The sequence below is a fragment of the Lepisma saccharinum genome, chromosome 5 (assembly GCF_977018435.1).
Source record: "Lepisma saccharinum chromosome 5, izLepSacc3.1, whole genome shotgun sequence".
In the NCBI taxonomy this organism is placed as follows: domain Eukaryota; kingdom Metazoa; phylum Arthropoda; class Insecta; order Zygentoma; family Lepismatidae; genus Lepisma; species Lepisma saccharinum.
Window position 1 is genome coordinate 69715645 of NC_139233.1, and position 20154 is coordinate 69735798.

A 20154-nucleotide genomic window follows, 5' to 3' on the forward strand; every position below is an offset into this window, starting at 1 on the left:
TTTCCTTTCACCTCGTGAAAGACAGAGACCAATGTCCAATGTTAACTTCTTAGCATGGTGGATATACCTCACGCCCAACGATACACTCCTGAAAATACTTCTGCGTTCATGGAAAATCGAACCTACGATCTTCCTCGTGAGGATCAAGCATGCTACCTCTTCCCCAGGTAGCTCACGTTAAAATTAACTACCTGTTTCAAGAAGCCAATTCACACATAATGGCATATGTATAATTTCCTCATGGCAATTTTTAAGCAAAAATTGAGAAATGCTGAAAGGGAAGAATGATGAACATTCTTTTGTTGTTTTGTCACATTTTGTAAATTGTGTGTAAGTGCCGTGTTTTGAACATGCAATTGTTTACTTACAAAGTTGTTTCTTGTTTGTTGAAAGTAGGAACAGGAAAGCGAAACGGAGTCAGTTGAACTAGACCCTGGTTGCCAAGAAACTTCAGCCTTTTTTGTAGGATGAAAGAGAGAGAAAGGGATATTTTATGTATGAAATTAAAACAATGGAAATCCTTACAGGTGCATCCTAACGAATTTCAAACTACGAAAAATCTATTTTCATGATGGAAAACTGCGGCATTTTCAACATATGAACCTGATTTTTTCTATATTATAAAGTGGATATGTGGGTCGATATGATATTATCCCATAGCAAGTAAAATTTACGTAAGCTGCCTCCTTCCTTCCAATTTTTCAATAGTCATAATTATTAATTAAGGTCCAGAAGTTGATGAAAGATGAATTTTTTTCTGAGCCTTTAAAACAATGATAAACTTGATATCATATCTGTTTTCTGTTAGAAACAGAAAACACTTTTTATTTTGAATTATTTTTTCATCTTTCGGCCTTTTTTGACTTTTATTTAATTCTCAGTATTTTTAACAGTTTTTGTTGCATTTTTCTTTATTATTCTCCTCCCCTGTTGTTTCGTAAATTTTTTAAACATTTACTATCAAAACTTACATATTTAAATTTCCTGACATGGTCCTTTTAGCAAATTTGCCATGAATCGAAAATACAGTGAATGGAAAAGCACAATATTATTCTTAACTGAAATGTTTGGCATTGGATTAAAATACTTTGTGTGAAGCCTACTTGAGGTTCTTTTGCTGGACACTATTATCTATAATCTGGGGTTTTAAAGCAAAATTAATCACAATATTAAATGAAATTATACTCTGATAACGAGGGGGCGGATTTTTGCATATTTGCATATTTTATTTTTCCTTAAGGAAAATTCATATGCTCGCAACGGATTTATTCATTTCACTTGATGTGAGCACTCTGGTAAAGTTTTATAGTGCATATAAATGTATATTTGGGATTTTAGTGCATATTTTAGCTTAACGTGCATATAATTTGCATATATTTTGAGTAATTTTCATGTAATTGTCTGTTTCAAGTTTGTCTGCTTCATTTTACCCGTTCATTGTGTCAGCATTAAAAGAAGTAGCCTACTTCGTCTGGTCATGGGCACTAAAGTCCACTGACACTGAAGCTAACACGTGTGCTGGGAGGGAGGGGCAAGTGCTGGCGAATAGAAAGTGGGCACCGCGTGCATTAATACATATTTCGGTAACTTATTGGGCACACCTACTTCGTTTTAAAGCTGGAAACATAATAGTTGGGTCAAGGACATTCCAAAACTCATCTCAGGTGGTCTGGTTGAGAAGATAGAGAAAACCCAGCCTTTCATCAACCAATGACCTTTCAGAGATGTGTCACATTTCCAAATCCCAGCGACAACATTGGGGTCGCATTATTTGAGGATTATCTGTTAATGTGACATTTTGATAAATCTGTGGGTGTGTGTGCTGCGGAAGTGACAATAACTGCCGAAGGAGATAAGAAGTAACAGCATTGCTCCATGAGTAGGTAGAAGGCAACAATGCCTTTACCACTGAATAGTTACCGGTGTTTATTTTCAAGTATGCTCTAAACATTCAGGTATTTAGAGTAGTTTTTGGCACCTTAAATGGAAATCTTGTGAAATGCAAATTTACCATGCTCAAACAAAGCTTCCATTTTTGGTAACAGATAACATTTGTTGCCTGTGTAGGACTGGATACTGTAATTCTTACATTTATGTTAATTTTTGCGGAAAATGCTAGTGAAGTATCATTCTGTTATTTGAGAGTATAAAATAAGATGACGTTAGAAAATAAGGCAATGATGGTCAGATGATGAAGATATGCACTATGAGCATATTTTATTCTTCAATTAGACATCATAAAACTACAATAACTTTTTGCGATTATGTCTGTCCATGGATTGCAGCTAAATATTCAAGAAGCATACTGGTGAGAATGCACATGATTTTTGGGAGATTTTCTTCACGAAAGTAGTAGTGATTTGAAGTGCTAATTCTACTATTAAAGTAATTGGAAGGAGAAAGATGGCAGTCCGTGGGATTTCTGTACTTATTGATATAGAGCCGTTTTTTGTGGGTGTACAACACGGTCCCTATTTTTGATAAGGAAAATTGTCACAATTGTATCTGTATAACCTGCAGCACAATTGATGTCTTATTCCTTGGACTATCATTGTGCATTATTTTCCATTAAATCTCACCCGACAAATAGCGTTTGTTCGACTCCCATGTTATAGTAGGTGCAAACCACAGATTCATAGTGAAGACTGTTTGCTGCCTGAGTTCAATATCTATAATACATTTATCTCTGTGCGAACTCTATCGCCACCAGAACCGCACGTTAAATGTAGCAATCCAGCAGTGCTTCCTTTGAATTGATGGTTAAGGTGATGGATTTACATTCGAAGTGTTTGCAGGTTGAATCACCGCACTAGACCATCCAGACCATTGTGGTATGTCTGTAGTTGTACCATGTGCAATTTATGATTGCGTTCTTAATTTGAATGAAGATACAGTTAATCTGAATCTTAAATTCATGGTGGTTGCGGTAAACGCGGTTTAAAATTACTTACGTGAAATTTAAAAGATTTCGTAATTCCGCGTTGCACAATTTAATGGTTCAATCCTATTAATTTCGAAGATCCACTGTCTTCATTCACAAAAGGGTACGGCGTTTGAAGCGGAGATGGTACCGCGTCAGTACATTGTTTGTTCCCGGGCGGCGGTGGTTGCGATTTTTCCCGTTCGGCAGCACTGGCGCGCGCATCTTGGTTTGCGTCGTCTGCTTCCTGTTGTCCGGTGGCGTTGCAAGTTGGGGGTTGGGGGGCTGGGCTGTGTTGCTCGGTAATGTGCCGTTCCTGTTCCCCGCGTGGCTGGAGGGGGGTCGAGTATGCGTATAGCATCTTTTCTTTTTCAGGTCGGGGATCTTTCTGAGGACAGGGTGCCAAGTTGGGTGTGCTTGTCCATTGTCTAGGTTTAGTGCTGGTTTCTGCTGGATGATAGCATGGGTTTCTTTGATGGTGTTTTCTATGACAGAGCCGGTTGGGTGAAGTATGGATATGGAGGAGATGGTGTGGTTAGTGGAGTGGAGGTGTTGGGAGAGGCCTGATTTAGGTGTGTCGTTTTTGGAATCTTTTACATGTTCGTTAATCCGTTCTTGGACGGTGCAGATGGTTCTGCCAATGTAGGTGTTGTGGCATTGGCATGTGGTCTTGTAGACACCGGGGGATGAAAGTTTGGGTAGGTAGTATCTCTTGAAGTTGGGTAGTGCCCTTCCGATTTGGGATATGGGTTTGTGTGCTACTCGGATGTTGAAGGGTTTGAGGGCCTTGGCAAATTTTCCAGATGTGGTGGGGTGGTATGGAAAGGCGATCCATTTGGGTTTAGGATTTTGGTTCGGGTTATCTCTGTTTCTTGGATGTCTGAACTGGGTTTCTGTTTTTGCGCACCACATGGATAGTTGGTGCTCGGTGTAACCGTTGTTTAGGCCTATTTCCGTTACGCACGCTATTTCATCTTGCAGGTCATCTTCTGTGCAGCTGTGTGTGAAGGCTCTTCTGTAAAAGTTCATCCATACTCCAGCTTTCTGTTTTGGTGGGTGGTTGGATTTTGCATGGATATACTGGGTGCCCGAACCTGGTTTCCTGTATACGGATGTGACGAACTTGTCTTGGAGTCGTCGGATGCTGAGGTCGAGAAAGTTGAGGCGGCCATTTTGTTCCCTTTCAACGGTGAAGTTTATGTTGGGATGTATGTTATTGAGGGCAGTTAGGAGAAGGGTTAGGTCCTCTTCCTGTTTGTAAATGACTATGGTGTCATCGGCATATCTTTTGTATCTTATGTGAGCAAACTCTGGTTGGGTGAGAGAGTTTGCTCACATAAGATACAAAAGATATGCCGATGACACCATAGTCATTTACAAACAGGAAGAGGACCTAACCCTTCTCCTAACTGCCCTCAATAACATACATCCCAACATAAACTTCACCATTGAAAGGGAACAAAATGGCCGCCTCAACTTTCTCGACCTCAGCATCCGACGACTCCAAGACAAGTTCGTCACATCCGTATACAGGAAACCAGGTTCGGGCACCCAGTATATCCATGCAAAATCCAACCACCCACCAAAACAGAAAGCTGGAGTATGGATGAACTTTTACAGAAGAGCCTTCACACACAGCTGCACAGAAGATGACCTGCAAGATGAAATAGCGTGCGTAACGGAAATAGGCCTAAACAACGGTTACACCGAGCACCAACTATCCATGTGGTGCGCAAAAACAGAAACCCAGTTCAGACATCCAAGAAACAGAGATAACCCGAACCAAAATCCTAAACCCAAATGGATCGCCTTTCCATACCACCCCACCACATCTGGAAAATTTGCCAAGGCCCTCAAACCCTTCAACATCCGAGTAGCACACAAACCCATATCCCAAATCGGAAGGGCACTACCCAACTTCAAGAGATACTACCTACCCAAACTTTCATCCCCCGGTGTCTACAAGACCACATGCCAATGCCACAACACCTACATTGGCAGAACCATCTGCACCGTCCAAGAACGGATTAACGAACATGTAAAAGATTCCAAAAACGACACACCTAAATCAGGCCTCTCCCAACACCTCCACTCCACTAACCACACCATCTCCTCCATATCCATACTTCACCCAACCGGCTCTGTCATAGAAAACACCATCAAAGAAACCCATGCTATCATCCAGCAGAAACCAGCACTAAACCTAGACAATGGACAAGCACACCCAACTTGGCACCCTGTCCTCAGAAAGATCCCCGACCTGAAAAAGAAAAGATGCTATACGCATACTCGACCCCCCTCCAGCCACGCGGGGAACAGGAACGGCACATTACCGAGCAACACAGCCCAGCCCCCCAACCCCCAACTTGCAACGCCACCGGACAACAGGAAGCAGACGACGCAAACCAAGATGCGCGCGCCAGTGCTGCCGAACGGGAAAAATCGCAACCACCGCCGCCCGGGAACAAACAATGTACTGACGCGGTACCATCTCCGCTTCAAACGCCGTACCCTTTTGTGAATGAAGACAGTGGATCTTCGAAATTAATAGGATTGAACCATTAAATTGTGCAACGCGGAATTACGAAATCTTTTAAATTTCACGTAAGTAATGAATCTTAAATGATTAAAAATATGGTAAAATTTCGTTGATAGTTTTGAACTAACAATTTTCTTTCTTCCTTTGTCCATCCAATCTCTTTTGATATTGTTCAAAAGAAAGTTGTACCAGGATAAGTTGAGAAAGTTGAATTGAAGAAGCAATTAGCAATAGCTTCCAGAAACCCGTGGTATGGAGTTCCTGCGATGGGTGAATTTGGTGTTGCAGGATTTGCCTGGGTATTCCACAACTGAAATTTTTTATTTATTTGAAAATTCTCAACACAGAAAAAAACTATTTTACATCAGGATATCAACACAAAAAATGAAACGAGCAAATACTGTCCAGTGACATCTTGTGAAATGGAAAGAATATTTTCAAAATACAAAGACTTACTTTCTGACAATCGCACGAGATATATAACATCTAGTGTATTGAAATGCTAATTTAAAAGAATAAGATATTGATTAATGCAACGAAAAGATCATAGTGTTTCCAACCAGATACATATATTATTATAATTGCAATATTGCAGTTTTTAGAGCAAGCCTCCAGACAAAGGAATGTGTGAAATATAATCATTTTGTTACATGAAACTAAAAAACATTTGTAAATTAGTATTTTTTTGGTGATCCTTTTTTTTATAATTGTGTTCGGTGAGTTACTGATACATTTACTCCCCAGGAAAGGCGTACAGAACGTTTTGAAAATTTTTGGTTCATATTTTGGCCTTTTTTAGTGCAAATTTGCTTGCATATTTTGGCTTTTTTTAGTGCATATAAATCTGCCCCCTGATAACAGCTGTATTTTCAGATGCAGACTACAGTATCGTAGAAGTCCCATTTTGAAAGGAGATGAATGATTTATACAGACAAAACATTGTGGTGTATTTTATGTAACCTTAAAGTAAAAATAAACAAAAACTACATTACCACTTAATTGCTTTTCCCCCTTTGCTTCAGTAGCTTAAACCACCAAACAAGGGGCTTTATCAAATTTTTCAACTACTCTTGTAATTTATGAAAAAAATAAGCTCTCACTTTCAGAGTGAAAATTATTTTTGGGTCATTTCTTACCATTTTAGGTCATTCTACAGGTCATCTTTTGGCCTTTTTTAAGTCCTCAACTTCACAGAGTCCTAGTCATAATTTCTAATGCTACGAGAATTTCCCAGCTATCCTAATGGCTCGGCAAACATTCCGCACCTAAAACTTTCCACTTCACACTACAGCACCTCTACCGAAATGTGTAAGTCTTCATCTCTCGAACAGAGTGCTTAAAATAATGTAAGTGGTGTGGTATAAGGGGATTGTGTTAGTTTGCGGAATGGAAGATTGTGGGTTCAAACCTACTTCTGTGCAAAAACTTTTTTCGGAAAGTAAACTGCTTTGGACAAGAATGCTTATCTACATTTCTTTGAAATTCCTGTTGATATTTATGCAATTTGCGTCCATCATTTCCAAATGACATTTTTATCGTAGTAAGCAAAATGTAACTTGGAATGTGCCGAAACATGCGATGTAATGTCTGAGGTGGGCAGTTTCAAACTTTGAATATAGCATAAAATTTGTGGTTGTATCATGGAAAATCAGACGTATATTTTAGGTCCGCAGTGAAGAGCACAAACAAAAATCATCGTATTTGTGTGTGTATTTATATTGTTGTTTTAAGTCTACTTTATGCACGGATTGGCTAATCGGAACTGGACCTACAGTTTAAACAGAAATCCGAACCACTGTGCAATGAGCCTCCATGTGATATCAAACCTGAGACACCTTGATTACAACATCCTGTTTAAGAACATATATTTATGACACATAAATTCTTAATGTGTGTTACCATTACTTTGTGAGCTGAATGAAAAGAGAGGTCGTGCCTAAAATCTTGCCAATCACTGAAAAATCATGAAAATTAGCAGTTTTATATAATCTTATATAACATTATTACAACACTTCGTACTGTAAATAACAATAAAAAAATCAGGAGAGGGTGGGATTTGAACCTACGATGTTTCGTTCTTCACGAAAAAGTATAACAAGACAACCATCTAACCAACTACTACAGGAGATTAATAAAGTAAGATTCTGTAAAACAAGTTGATGTCTGTGGAAAGAACATTATGCCGGAGTTCCAAACCATTCTTCGCCACAGATCAAGGAAACACACACTTTGCAGAATCGTCCGGTATTGTGCAAGGTATCTTTACTGTAATTTCACATAAAATCGAGAGAGATTTGCTTCATTACATTCAAATGTGATGTCAATTATCTCCAGGTGGTGGAGAACCAGTTCAGTGTTTCAAACTCCACAAAAATTCCCCTATATTTATTCCAGAACGAAGAATCGTAATAAACTTCGTTTTTCGTATTTCCAATTTACGATTTTTGTTTGTGAATTGTATTACTGGTTTAGGGTTTCTAACTTCAAGGAATGTGAAAGAATGAGTAAAGTCCACAAGAGCGTTTTCATTTAGATAGAAAAACTGTTCCTTAGTTGGATACTATTTGTTGGCTCTGAAGTGCTATGTTGCCAAATTTATGAATTCAGGACTTTGATTTTTTTTGAGTGTGGACAAATAAGATGTTGTGAAGAGTACATGGTTGCATGCTTAGGATCTTACTATTTATACATTTTTTAGTAAGTTAAAATTTAGAGCTGAGTCAGTACCACCATTTGCAAATACTGATACCCTGTCCGATTCCAACCGATACTTGTATAATCTCAGTTTAAAATAACAACGTCTAGTTACTGAGCCATAAAACGCGTCACTTCACATTATATTAATAACATTAAATAATCCCAAATTATTCTCATGTAGCATTATCGCACTTTAAAATGTCTTGTGGCATTTTATGTAAACTTCTTTCTACCCCAGAGGATGCAAAAAGAAGAAGAATTTCTTGAAGTGTTGGACGCCTTTTAAGTGTTGCAGTTACACCAAAGAATCTGTAGGTTATTATAATTGTCCCTGCTTCACTTCATTATGAGGTTTAAATGAACTATTCAAGAAACTTCAGGAGCCCAAAATGAGTCTCCTAAATCTTGTATGAGGTTACAACCACCGAAATGAATGTTCCTCGCCTCAGTATTGATAAAGATTTCGCGCAATAAGTAGCGAGTTGTGACTCCCAATGTCAAGGCGTGCTGTGAACAGAAACTTAATCTTCAAACATGTTACAAATCTATTCAATTTGCAATTTCTTAAAAAATAATATTCAGTCAATATAAACTAACAATACTTCTAAAATTATGCTTTCACAAATAAGCCAGAAATCAAACTTTCGAACAATTATATATTCTTCACAATTTAAGAAACTTATATTTGGAATGCATGGCCATGCCTACGAGTACATTTACATTGCCTTTTCTTTTATACAATGCTCTTACAAGTAAGTTACAAATGTACCAAGCGTTGACAATACTGATGGCAAGCTTAGGTGGCCATATTTGTATATTTTAAAAGTTCTATCTTCTTATCAACTTTGTAAAATATATTGTATGTTGGCAGAAAAGTCCAGCCTCCCTTACCTGGGGCTGGCTTTTAAAAATATATATCTGGTTTCTAAGATTTCTAAGTCTAAAGATCACTTCACCACTTCTGCTATGAAGATCCTTCGGTATAAAGTGATGTCACTGTTATTTCAACAACTAGTATTCCGTTTTTTGTCCATTATGAACTTTAATTTGGATTTGTTACAGACAAATATTCATTTTTTGGCCCCGACGCTTAACTTGTCGTCTTTTTGGAAGCCATTTTTTATTCCGAAGCCATGAACCAGGTATCCTTCACTGTCAAGTTGTGATAAGGATACACAGACTATTGAATCACTACTTTTTTGTACATCACGAATGTGCCTTCTGATAGAAACTGCTGTAAACTTATTTTACAAGTTCAAATATGTAATAAAATTATGTTTCATACAATTTTAAGACATTTTTGTATTATTTACTATCTCAATTGAATATATTTTGCATGTTTATTGTCCTTATATTATTGTGATATTTTCGATCTTACCACAAAGTGATTTAGCAACACTGCAAAATAGCCATGAACTAAGATCAATCACTATTAAGCATTTTTCTTTGACAAATTTCATCAAAATGTTAAATTAACTAAAAATTGTGCCCTTTTTTATTGCAAATGTATGGAAAACCTTGTGAAACAAATGTGAGTACTAATTAGCAAAGAAATATTAACAAATACAAGAATTACTGCCACAAAATTTTCCGTTCTTTGCAATGCTTACAATGGAGCATGAAAATAAATAAAATACGTGACCATATTTTAATTTTGAATAACTTTTAAAATATATCTCCGAAAATGATGACATTTCGTAATCTGTGGTAATTTATTATGGGGAATGCTATGAAATAAAAGTCCCCACTGAAAAATGAAGATTTAAATTTCCAATCTTAGCATATTTAATGACCATATAACAGTGCATCTGAATGGACTCGTTATATTTGGCGCGCAACAGGGCGAACCCACGCAAAAATTAAGTTTAAGACTAACAAATTTACTTATACATTTAAAGAAAATGTTGTGTATACTAAACATGTATTAGCAATGAATTTAAGCTCGACGAAATAAAATAATAATTCGTGAACAATTTTATGATCACATCATAAAGAGATAACACTTTATATATAATGTGTGTGTCTTGAATAAAAAATTGTTTGACCATTATCATTTGTAGTGTGCTGTTGCACATGTTAAAATAAACATTAATCTGACTTACATATCATTATCCAAAATAATAACATTCAGTCATGTATTAAATTACAATAATCAAGATAATATAAATATGCAACTGCCATTTTGGTTTCCAATACACATGGATGATAGTGAACAAAATATCATACAAGTACATACAATGAATACCAAATCAAATAAATAATAATATTTTTAATATATTACAGGCAACACAATTATATTGAGTGCCAAAAAATTATTTTGAAAAATATGTGTGAACACCTATAAAGTTCCATATGTATGTAAACAACATTAGAGTTCTAATGTGTAACACTATTTGTATCAACTGATGAAATCTAATTATGGCTATAATACCATCTTATTCATGAATCATAAATTATATTAATACCATAAGTTAAAAATTTCAACATGTTATCTAAAGAACAAATAAGATCATATAATAAAAAACAACACTTTTTAAGCTAAAAATATGAATAAAGTTTATGCACTCATACAAGGCAACTTGTTTATGTATAATAAAGTTATTACATAACCATAAATATAAAAATGTTACTATCGTAACCAACAATAAATTATGTTACTTATCAATCCAGTAATGTGTGTATTTACACTTAACATGGAACCTGTTAAAAATTACAAACATCTGCAATATTGCATCAGTCAATCCACTCAGGATATATTATCCATTGAGTGTCTTATTAAATAATTTGTTTTAACACACAAGAGTATGTTTGTAAAACATATGAGATTTTGAAAAGTGTGTTGTTTGAATTTAAGTTCAAAGTCATTTATAATCATATAATTTAATATCATTCTTAGGAATGTCCTATGATTATTAAACGTGAAATTAAATTGCCATAAACGAGTAAGTTAAATGAAACGGCAATAATCACTACACCAATCAGTATGCTGTCTTTACATAATACATGATAATGTGCCATGTTTAACATACATACACATACATATTTACATATCAATAATGATAATATGTCACATCTCAACCTGACCAGTCATATTAGATTTTTCTTATAGCTTGTCATATCATTAAAACTATATTCAAAATTCAAGAATAATGTCAGTTTGTAAGAAAACTAATCAACATTGGCATAATCTCGGAAATAAAGTCATTGACTTTCATGTTAATTAAACTAAATTAATTAAATTAATTGTTGTGTTAGTTCCGCAAAGACATAGCTTATCTCAAAAATTTATTTCTTGGTACCTGCTTGTTAAAAAATGTACCTAAAAACAATTGATGTAAGTTAACATGCGATTAACCATCACGGAGGTGCTTTAACAGTATGTTAACTTAAATTTGTATTTTACCTCGTTTAACTGGGTAATGTTTCTTTAATCCAGTAACATGTTAGTTTAATCAATATGTAATTCTTGCTAACTCTTGAGCATTGAATTCATAACAATTATTGTCATAGGTGAATAGCAGAATAAAATATTCCTTACTATCAACTTACGTTTATCATTATGACCTAAAATTGAAATTATACCATTTTTTGACTTGTGCATCATAAATTTAACACATAATACTTATATATAAAGGTTCCTTGACTTTATAGTGTCACGGCAGGAACTATCTCTGCCCTTGGTGAACACATCTTAAAAGTCTTCATGCAACTTTGGCATGTCCTAGGAAAAAAAAACTATACGAGTGACAAGCTTGGATCATCACTTGGATCTCTGTGCTTTTTGTCAACTACATATATATTGGAGTGTATGATTCTCATCATGGAATCACAGTACACTAAAATGCTACACAAGCAATAATAATAATTTTATTGTTACCATTGTCAACTGTACCCACACATATTTTGTGTCATGTACTTGCACCTGCAGATATGTGCGTTGGGATTTCTTTTTTAACTGCAGTGCAGACTGGATTTACAATGTACCCATTGGGATTTTAGTTTACCATGCAATGCATACTTAAAAATACAATGTACCCATAGGGATTTTAGTTTAACGTGCAATGCATGCTTAAAAAATATATTATGTATCCTTACACACTTGTTACCAGTATTCAGCACCAGCAAATATGTGCTTTGGGACTACTATTCAGCCAGTACACTTTACGAACAAGTAACATTCTGGTTATACTTGGTATAACATGTTATGTTCAGTTATTGTATTAAAGTCATATTAGGTGCATAGTCTACTAACATTCAACATGTCAGAGCTATAAGTCACTTCCAGTAAACATGAATTAAATTTCTTCAAGTGCTTGTTTATGAATTGAGAAAGGAAAATTGTAAACAAAGAAGAAAATAATTATTTTGCATGAAAATTAATTTCTACAGAAAGATCAACATTAATTTTCTGGACCTTAGGAAGAAGAAAAAACTTTTCTTTACCCTAATCATCGTGTATATGGTGTAGGTCCATACGCACAAAATATTGTCAAATATTCTAAAATAAACTAAATTGAAGAATGACTGTTCTGTGGTCATCTAGAACATCAGTTTAGAATAAACTCATCAAATTATCTTTGTAGTATGGATGTATGTGAAAATGAATTATGTATTAAAATATATTTTAAATTAAGAAGAAGAAAAGTACTGCGGTCTAATATACCTCCCTAGACCGACAGTCTAGTAGAAACTCCCATCCACCACCCTTGCTGTGCATATTGTAGGATTTACGAGAGTACCTTTGTCACCTACATTCGAGCAAAGGCCACTATCTAGTTTTCCTGAAAATTAGAAATAATTTCATCACCTCGATTAAAATGTACATTATTATCAGTGTTCACCTTGCAAGTGCTAACGGAATGTACCGTGGCTTCAACTGTACTTCTGTTGGCATTGTAAACAATGTTGTCATGCCTAAATTTACATACCGACATGCTGGCTAAAAACTGAATAACTTTATTCATCCCTGCATTGTTCCAATGAACCATATCCAATCTATTGTGTGCTGGATTACCAAAGAATTTTACATAGAGACTTTCATCTACCCTACCATTATCCTGAAAAAATAGAGGTGCAATATTATAAACTTTGACAGTATCATCATTATGTAATGTCATTAAATAAGTATTAAATCTGTCCCAAGTTTTCCATATTGGTTCATCTTCCGATGCCACAAACCTTGCTACCGGAGGCAAAGTGAGAATGATTATTTTCCTAGTCTTAGTTTTTAGTAAATTAAGAAGCCTTGTAAAAGATCCTATCATCTGTTCTAGTGATCTCCTTCTTAGCAAATCATTTGTGCCAATTAACAAAATAAGCTTATCATTTACTTTGGCTCCACCTTCAACACGTTGGCGAAGATTGTCAATCATTTGTCCAGAAACACATAAACCTATGTATCTGGAACCTCCTGTCTCTTTAGAATATCTATAGCCTAGTATATTTTGAGCTAACCTAAGGAGTAAACTGTCTCCTACTAATTGGGCATCGTCTAACATTGGAACTAGGTTTCTAAAGCCACCATTGTTAAAATGAGTATCACTCCTATATTTACTATTATACTCTGTATTCAATTGAGGAGGATTTGCAACACCACTGCTTCTGTCACCTCCATTGACACAAGCAGTTAAGCGTTTTCCTGCTGTGAATACACCTTATTACTTGGATTGACTTGCCTAAAGTTACGTGTAAATGTCCTAGCTTTATTAACAGGCATACTAAAATTTCTTTTATCTTTACCAGTTGCAACATTCTGTTTAGTTAAACAGTTAGATTCTTCACTGTTATCACATTTGCTACCAACTGAAACAGTAGCAACTCGTGCCTTAAAATTTCGGTTTTTTGCATCAAAGTTGTTTTCACTAGTTCTTGGAGGATTAACCTTCAAGGATTCAAAATTTTCTATTAAAGCAAAATTTGTTGCAAGGAACTGATGTTGTTAATTACGATATGTTCTCGTATCTTGTGTGGTAAAAGTGTGGCAATCTGTGCTATCAGATGTGCCTCCTCTGCATGAGGCTGTACCGATTTCAACGTTTTGTAGTTTTTATTTACATATTGTAGCAAATTACCGTGTGTTACATTTGAATAAGGACTACTGAGAACCTTGGACAACTTTACTGTCTTCCACCTATCGTTCTCGTAGTGAGACAAGAATGCTCTTTTAAATTCTGAGTATGTAGTTAAAGTGGTTTTATTTTGCACATACCAACTACGCGCGCAATCGTTCAAAAGTTTTGGCAAGTAACGCATGTACTCAGATTCCCTTATATTATATAAATCTAGATTTTCTTCAACCTTTTCCATGAACTCAGATGGTGCAACATCTGTTGATATCCCATCGAAGTGAGGGAAATGACGTAGTTCTTGAGGCTTGATAAAAGCACGTCTAATGGTATCATTTACTACTAATGAAGGGTCAACTTCAGTATGTGTAACGCCACATATAGGTTCGGAACACACTTTTATTTCATTTACTTCTTTATTGGTATCATTAAGTGCATCACTATTCTGTTTACGATGCTTATACTTCCTATGATCTAACTTGTGTCTACTATAAGGCCTACTGTTTGAATGTTTAACACCAACACCATCCGAATCAACAAGTCCGGAGGCTTCGGAATCAGAGTTTACAACAACTTCTGGTTTCTTTTTTATGTTCCTTGAAGGACTGACATGAATACTACCAAAAGATGAGTCAGTATTCACTGCTTTATCTTCAAACTGAGGAACATGCAAAGATTTGTTCATAATATGCGAAGTCATAGGTATTTCACTAACAATATTCCTATCGTGCATTAAACTTAACTTAGAATGTTTACATAAGGGTGACGGAATATCCTCTACCACAGACAAAATTCCTGTTTTTATTTTTGATAACGCCTCATTAATCGTAGTCTCTAATGAAGATTTATTTACCTCTGACAACTCTTGCTTTACGGGCGAGACAAAGGTGTGGTTTCTGGTTTCAACCTTTTTAGAGTGCCTTTCATCTGTGTCTACACTACCCATACCTTGCATAACATTCAGATAAGGATGAACATCATTGAGATAAACACCATCAATGTTTGTTTCATAACATGTTGGTGAGCATTGAACTCCTTGTGACCGTACACTTACATCTAGCATAACTAAATCATCACTATTCCTACCTTTCATTCTTGACCATTCCGTTTTCAACTGATCAATTGCTAATGTACATTGTCTAGTAGCAGAAATGCATATTTCCAATTGAGCATCAAAATGCTTTGTAAAGCTACCCATCCTTTCATCAACCTCATCACGTAACTTACAAACCCTACTTTCTAATTCATCATCCATTCTCTTTTCAAGATCACCAAAATCATGCTCTACTTTCTCTGTGCGTAACATGCACTCATTTCTGAATTGAACTATGTCAACCTTCAAAGACTTTATGTCATTTGAATGAGCTGTGTTAGAAGCATTTATTTGCTCCTGCATTTTGGCTATGCTCACACATTGAGATGCCAAAGTTTCAGAGTGTTCCCTTAATTTGGAATCTACGTCACTGTGCATATTCTTGACCATACTTGCGAGGTCAGCCAATGTGATTTCATTTTCCATCATCATATGCTTTATGTTAAACCAGAATTCTCACAAATGACAAAATAATATGTTAAGTGAATGTGACATTAGCAGCACAATTGAGTCCTCATAATCTAGTATGAGGTTAAAATGAACTATTCAAGAAACTTCAGGAGCCCAAAATGAGTCTCCTAAATCTTGTATGAGGTTACAACCACCGAAATGAATGTTCCTCGCCTCAGTATTGATAAAGATTTCGCGCAATAAGTAGCGAGTTGTGACTCCCAATGTCAAGGCGTGCTGTGAACAGAAACTTAATCTTCAAACATGTTACAAATCTATTCAATTTGCAATTTCTTAAAAAATAATATTCAGTCAATATAAACTAACAATACTTCTAAAATTATGCTTTCACAAATAAGCCAGAAATCAAACTTTCGAACAATTATATATTCTTCACAATTTAAGAAACTTATATTTGGAATGCATGGCCATGCCTACGAGTACATTTACATTGCCTTTTCTTTTATACAATGCTCTTACAAGTAAGTTACAAATGTACCAAGCGTTGACAATACTGATGGCAAGCTTAGGTGGCCATATTTGTATATTTTAAAAGTTCTATCTTCTTATCAACTTTGTAAAATATATTGTATGTTGGCAGAAAAGTCCAGCCTCCCTTACCTGGGGCTGGCTTTTAAAAATATATATCTGGTTTCTAAGATTTCTAAGTCTAAAGATCACTTCACCACTTCTGCTATGAAGATCCTTCGGTATAAAGTGATGTCACTGTTATTTCAACAACTAGTATTCCGTTTTTTGTCCATTATGAACTTTAATTTGGATTTGTTACAGACAAATATTCATTTTTTGGCCCCGACGCTTAACTTGTCGTCTTTTTGGAAGCCATTTTTTATTCCGAAGCCATGAACCAGGTATCCTTCACTGTCAAGTTGTGATAAGGATACACAGACTATTGAATCACTACTTTTTTGTACATCACGAATGTGCCTTCTGATAGAAACTGCTGTAAACTTATTTTACAAGTTCAAATATGTAATAAAATTATGTTTCATACAATTTTAAGACATTTTTGTATTATTTACTATCTCAATTGAATATATTTTGCATGTTTATTGTCCTTATATTATTGTGATATTTTCGATCTTACCACAAAGTGATTTAGCAACACTGCAAAATAGCCATGAACTAAGATCAATCACTATTAAGCATTTTTCTTTGACAAATTTCATCAAAATGTTAAATTAACTAAAAATTGTGCCCTTTTTTATTGCAAATGTATGGAAAACCTTGTGAAACAAATGTGAGTACTAATTAGCAAAGAAATATTAACAAATACAAGAATTACTGCCACAAAATTTTCCGTTCTTTGCAATGCTTACAATGGAGCATGAAAATAAATAAAATACGTGACCATATTTTAATTTTGAATAACTTTTAAAATATATCTCCGAAAATGATGACATTTCGTAATCTGTGGTAATTTATTATGGGGAATGCTATGAAATAAAAGTCCCCACTGAAAAATGAAGATTTAAATTTCCAATCTTAGCATATTTAATGACCATATAACAGTGCATCTGAATGGACTCGTTATATCATGATCCCCAATTTCATGTAAACAACATTCTTGTTGTTTGGATTAACCTGGAGAAAGAGGAAAAGGACGTAAAAATATATGCAAATGCAGATATATTTATTAATGCTCATTTGGCTCGGCTCTGTATATACCCTGCTGTCCATTATTCTCTGTCATTTGCAATAATAGCAAGTCACTGCGGTGTCTGTATCGGCCAGCAGTCACACAGAAGAGTAGCGTACAAGTAGAAAATCCACAACCCTCCCTCCCACAGCGACATTCATCACTTTCCCAAGAACTTCGGAATGAGCCTAGCACGATAATGGTAGTGGTTTTAAAAATGTCCACGTTCTTACCCCACGAATTTGTGAACAAGAATTGGCAATGAGTGGGTTATTTTATTTCAACATTGCATTGACCACAAGGCAGTTACATTCTTTCAATGTCACGCTTTGGCACAGCGCTTTCAATTTAGTCCTACCTTTGGTCTTGCCATCTGCTTCCGAAGAGTGTGCATCATTTCTCGGAAAGGTACATGGAATTCCTGTGTGGGACCCCAATGGAAGGGTGAACGAATTCTTGAAAAGGACAAATCGTGACAAATGAGTTGTTTCTCTTAACCGCTGTAGCCACTCAAAATCCTTTGTATCAGCGAAGAAAATTCAACTGATACTTACCGATACCACTCGGCTCAGTCCTAGTTAAAATTGTTTTGATAGTCAAAGTATTTACGTCCCGATGAATTACAAGTCTTGTTACTCGTGAAACTTAATTTTCACAACATGATTTCTCAAAATTAATACTTTCTGTGGTTTTACGAGACACAAACATGTGTGTTCAAATTTATTTTGCACATGCATTTCCATTATTGTAAATGCTGTCCTCATCCTACAGGAACCTTAAGTGTGTCCCAACAATCATAACACTTACCATAAACCTTTTTTTATTGAAGTTGCAGTGTTGTGAAGAAATCATCAAAGTATACATAAGAAATACACTTTATCTCCTGTGATTAAGATTGCCTAAGAATAACTGAAAATTCTGCTGATTATAGACAAGGACTATGAGGAGAGGCTAAAGCAGGGATAGTATTTGTGTCATTAGAACTGATTAAAATTTTGTCACCAATATTTATCAATTTTCTTCAGATGATTAAGATATATTGAATATCCTGACAAATACTTTAATGAGGCCAGTTTTCTAGGTAAATAACTATTCCTTGGTTGACTTCCATCAGCTTTTTAATATTTTGACTAATTGAAATTTGAATCTATTTTTTTTCCCTTTAAATCTGTGTGTAACCATTTCACTGCTGAAATGTTAATATGTTCAGTGAAATGTATTCCTGCCAATTTATCTCTGGATATCTTATAGTTTAGTGCAATATTTTGCCATTTTGTTTTAATTTTTATGGATACAAACATATAATCTGCATTGCCTACTTTTTAAAAGTAAAAGTCTAAATATGGAACTTATTTTGCATTGCAGTCATCTTGTATCATACATTTATTAAGGAGCTCAGTGAACCATTCATGTTGAAGGATGATTTCTAATTTTATATCTGGTTCGTAGAATATCAGTTGCCAGTATTGGCCAAAATTTCATATTGCTCCAACCCTAGTGTGGATATGATGCAGATATAATGCTCCAAGTAAATTATCCTTACCGTTTTTCACAACTACCTGCGAAAGGTTGATAGAAGTATAGATGATCTTTGCTCTTTGAAGGAAAAGAGTTAGGACAATTATCTGCTAATGTAGTAAAAGGCAAACTTAAAACTGGAAAATTTTGTAGCATTTTACTTTAATTGGGTTATGAAAATTGAATGTATAATGTAAAATAACGTAAAATTGACGTTCCACCGTACATTTATTAGTATCATTATTGTCAAGAAGAGCAGCATGAATATTAATTCAAGCTTATATTACTATGCTCTTGGTTTTAAAATTTTACTCCATTGAGACCATGAAGCTTACATGTATAATGCCGAAATATATATAATTCAGGAATGTAAAATTGGGGTTTCATTGTTTGTTGGTGTGAGGAAAGAGCCAACGAAATGTGTAGTAACTCATTTGACACTGCCATCCCCTGTGGTGGAGTAGTTAGCACATCACGCTACGATGCCAGGGGTCCCGGGTTTGAATCCTGGCCTGGGCATGGATATTTGTGAGTGTCCATCAATTTCATCATATCATCACTCATCCCCTTTTTCGCAAAAGTGGCACAAAGAGCGAAGTAAAATAAAGGAAATCAAATTAAATCATGTTTGACACTACTAAACAAGAGGTTTCAAACTATTAGTTTCTTAAAGTTTGTAATAGACGAGTGTTATTTGATTTCCTTCTTTTGCAGGCTGTCTGATTGTCTGCATTGAAAGAGCAACCCGATTGGTGAAATCTCAGCAGAGTGCAGGCAAGGAGTATGTGTGTATTTTTAAACTTCATTCTGCACCTGAAAGTAAACAACAGGTATGAAAATGTTCTGTAAATATGAAATATATCTATATTACATGGTATCTGAACCAATAATGATGCATGTTGGGTAATTCTCGGGTTATTGCCAGTTAATAACTGTGCCATTGTTGCTACTTGACCAGATGTATTGCATAAAAGAGATCTCACGTTTGACGCAAGCACTCCCAGGCTGGATTCCATGAGAGCTCTCAAAAATTCAAGTTGAGCTCAACATTGTAAGGGCATTGGACATCCAATAAGAAATAGCACTGCGAGTCAATGCAGTGTGGCCCTCAAAGAACTGTTGCATCACAGAGTTAATTTAATACTATTAATACTGTGTATAAAGACGTATATATTAAGCCATACCACTGAAAGTTGGGGTTTGAATCTTAAC

At 35.3% G+C, this 20154-nt stretch overlaps 1 protein-coding gene across 2 annotated transcripts in view; it reads left to right on the forward strand.

Moving 5' to 3' along the window:
• Nop60B (dyskerin pseudouridine synthase 1 Nop60B) overlaps positions 1 to 20154 on the forward strand; it is a 71349-nt gene that overhangs the window by 20587 nt on the left and 30608 nt on the right. For both annotated transcript variants that reach the window (XM_083122631.1, XM_083122632.1), the window contains exon 4: positions 19657 to 19772. In XM_083122631.1, the coding sequence (XP_082978757.1) occupies positions 19657 to 19772 (116 nt within the window). The remainder of the gene's footprint in view (positions 1 to 19656; positions 19773 to 20154) is intronic.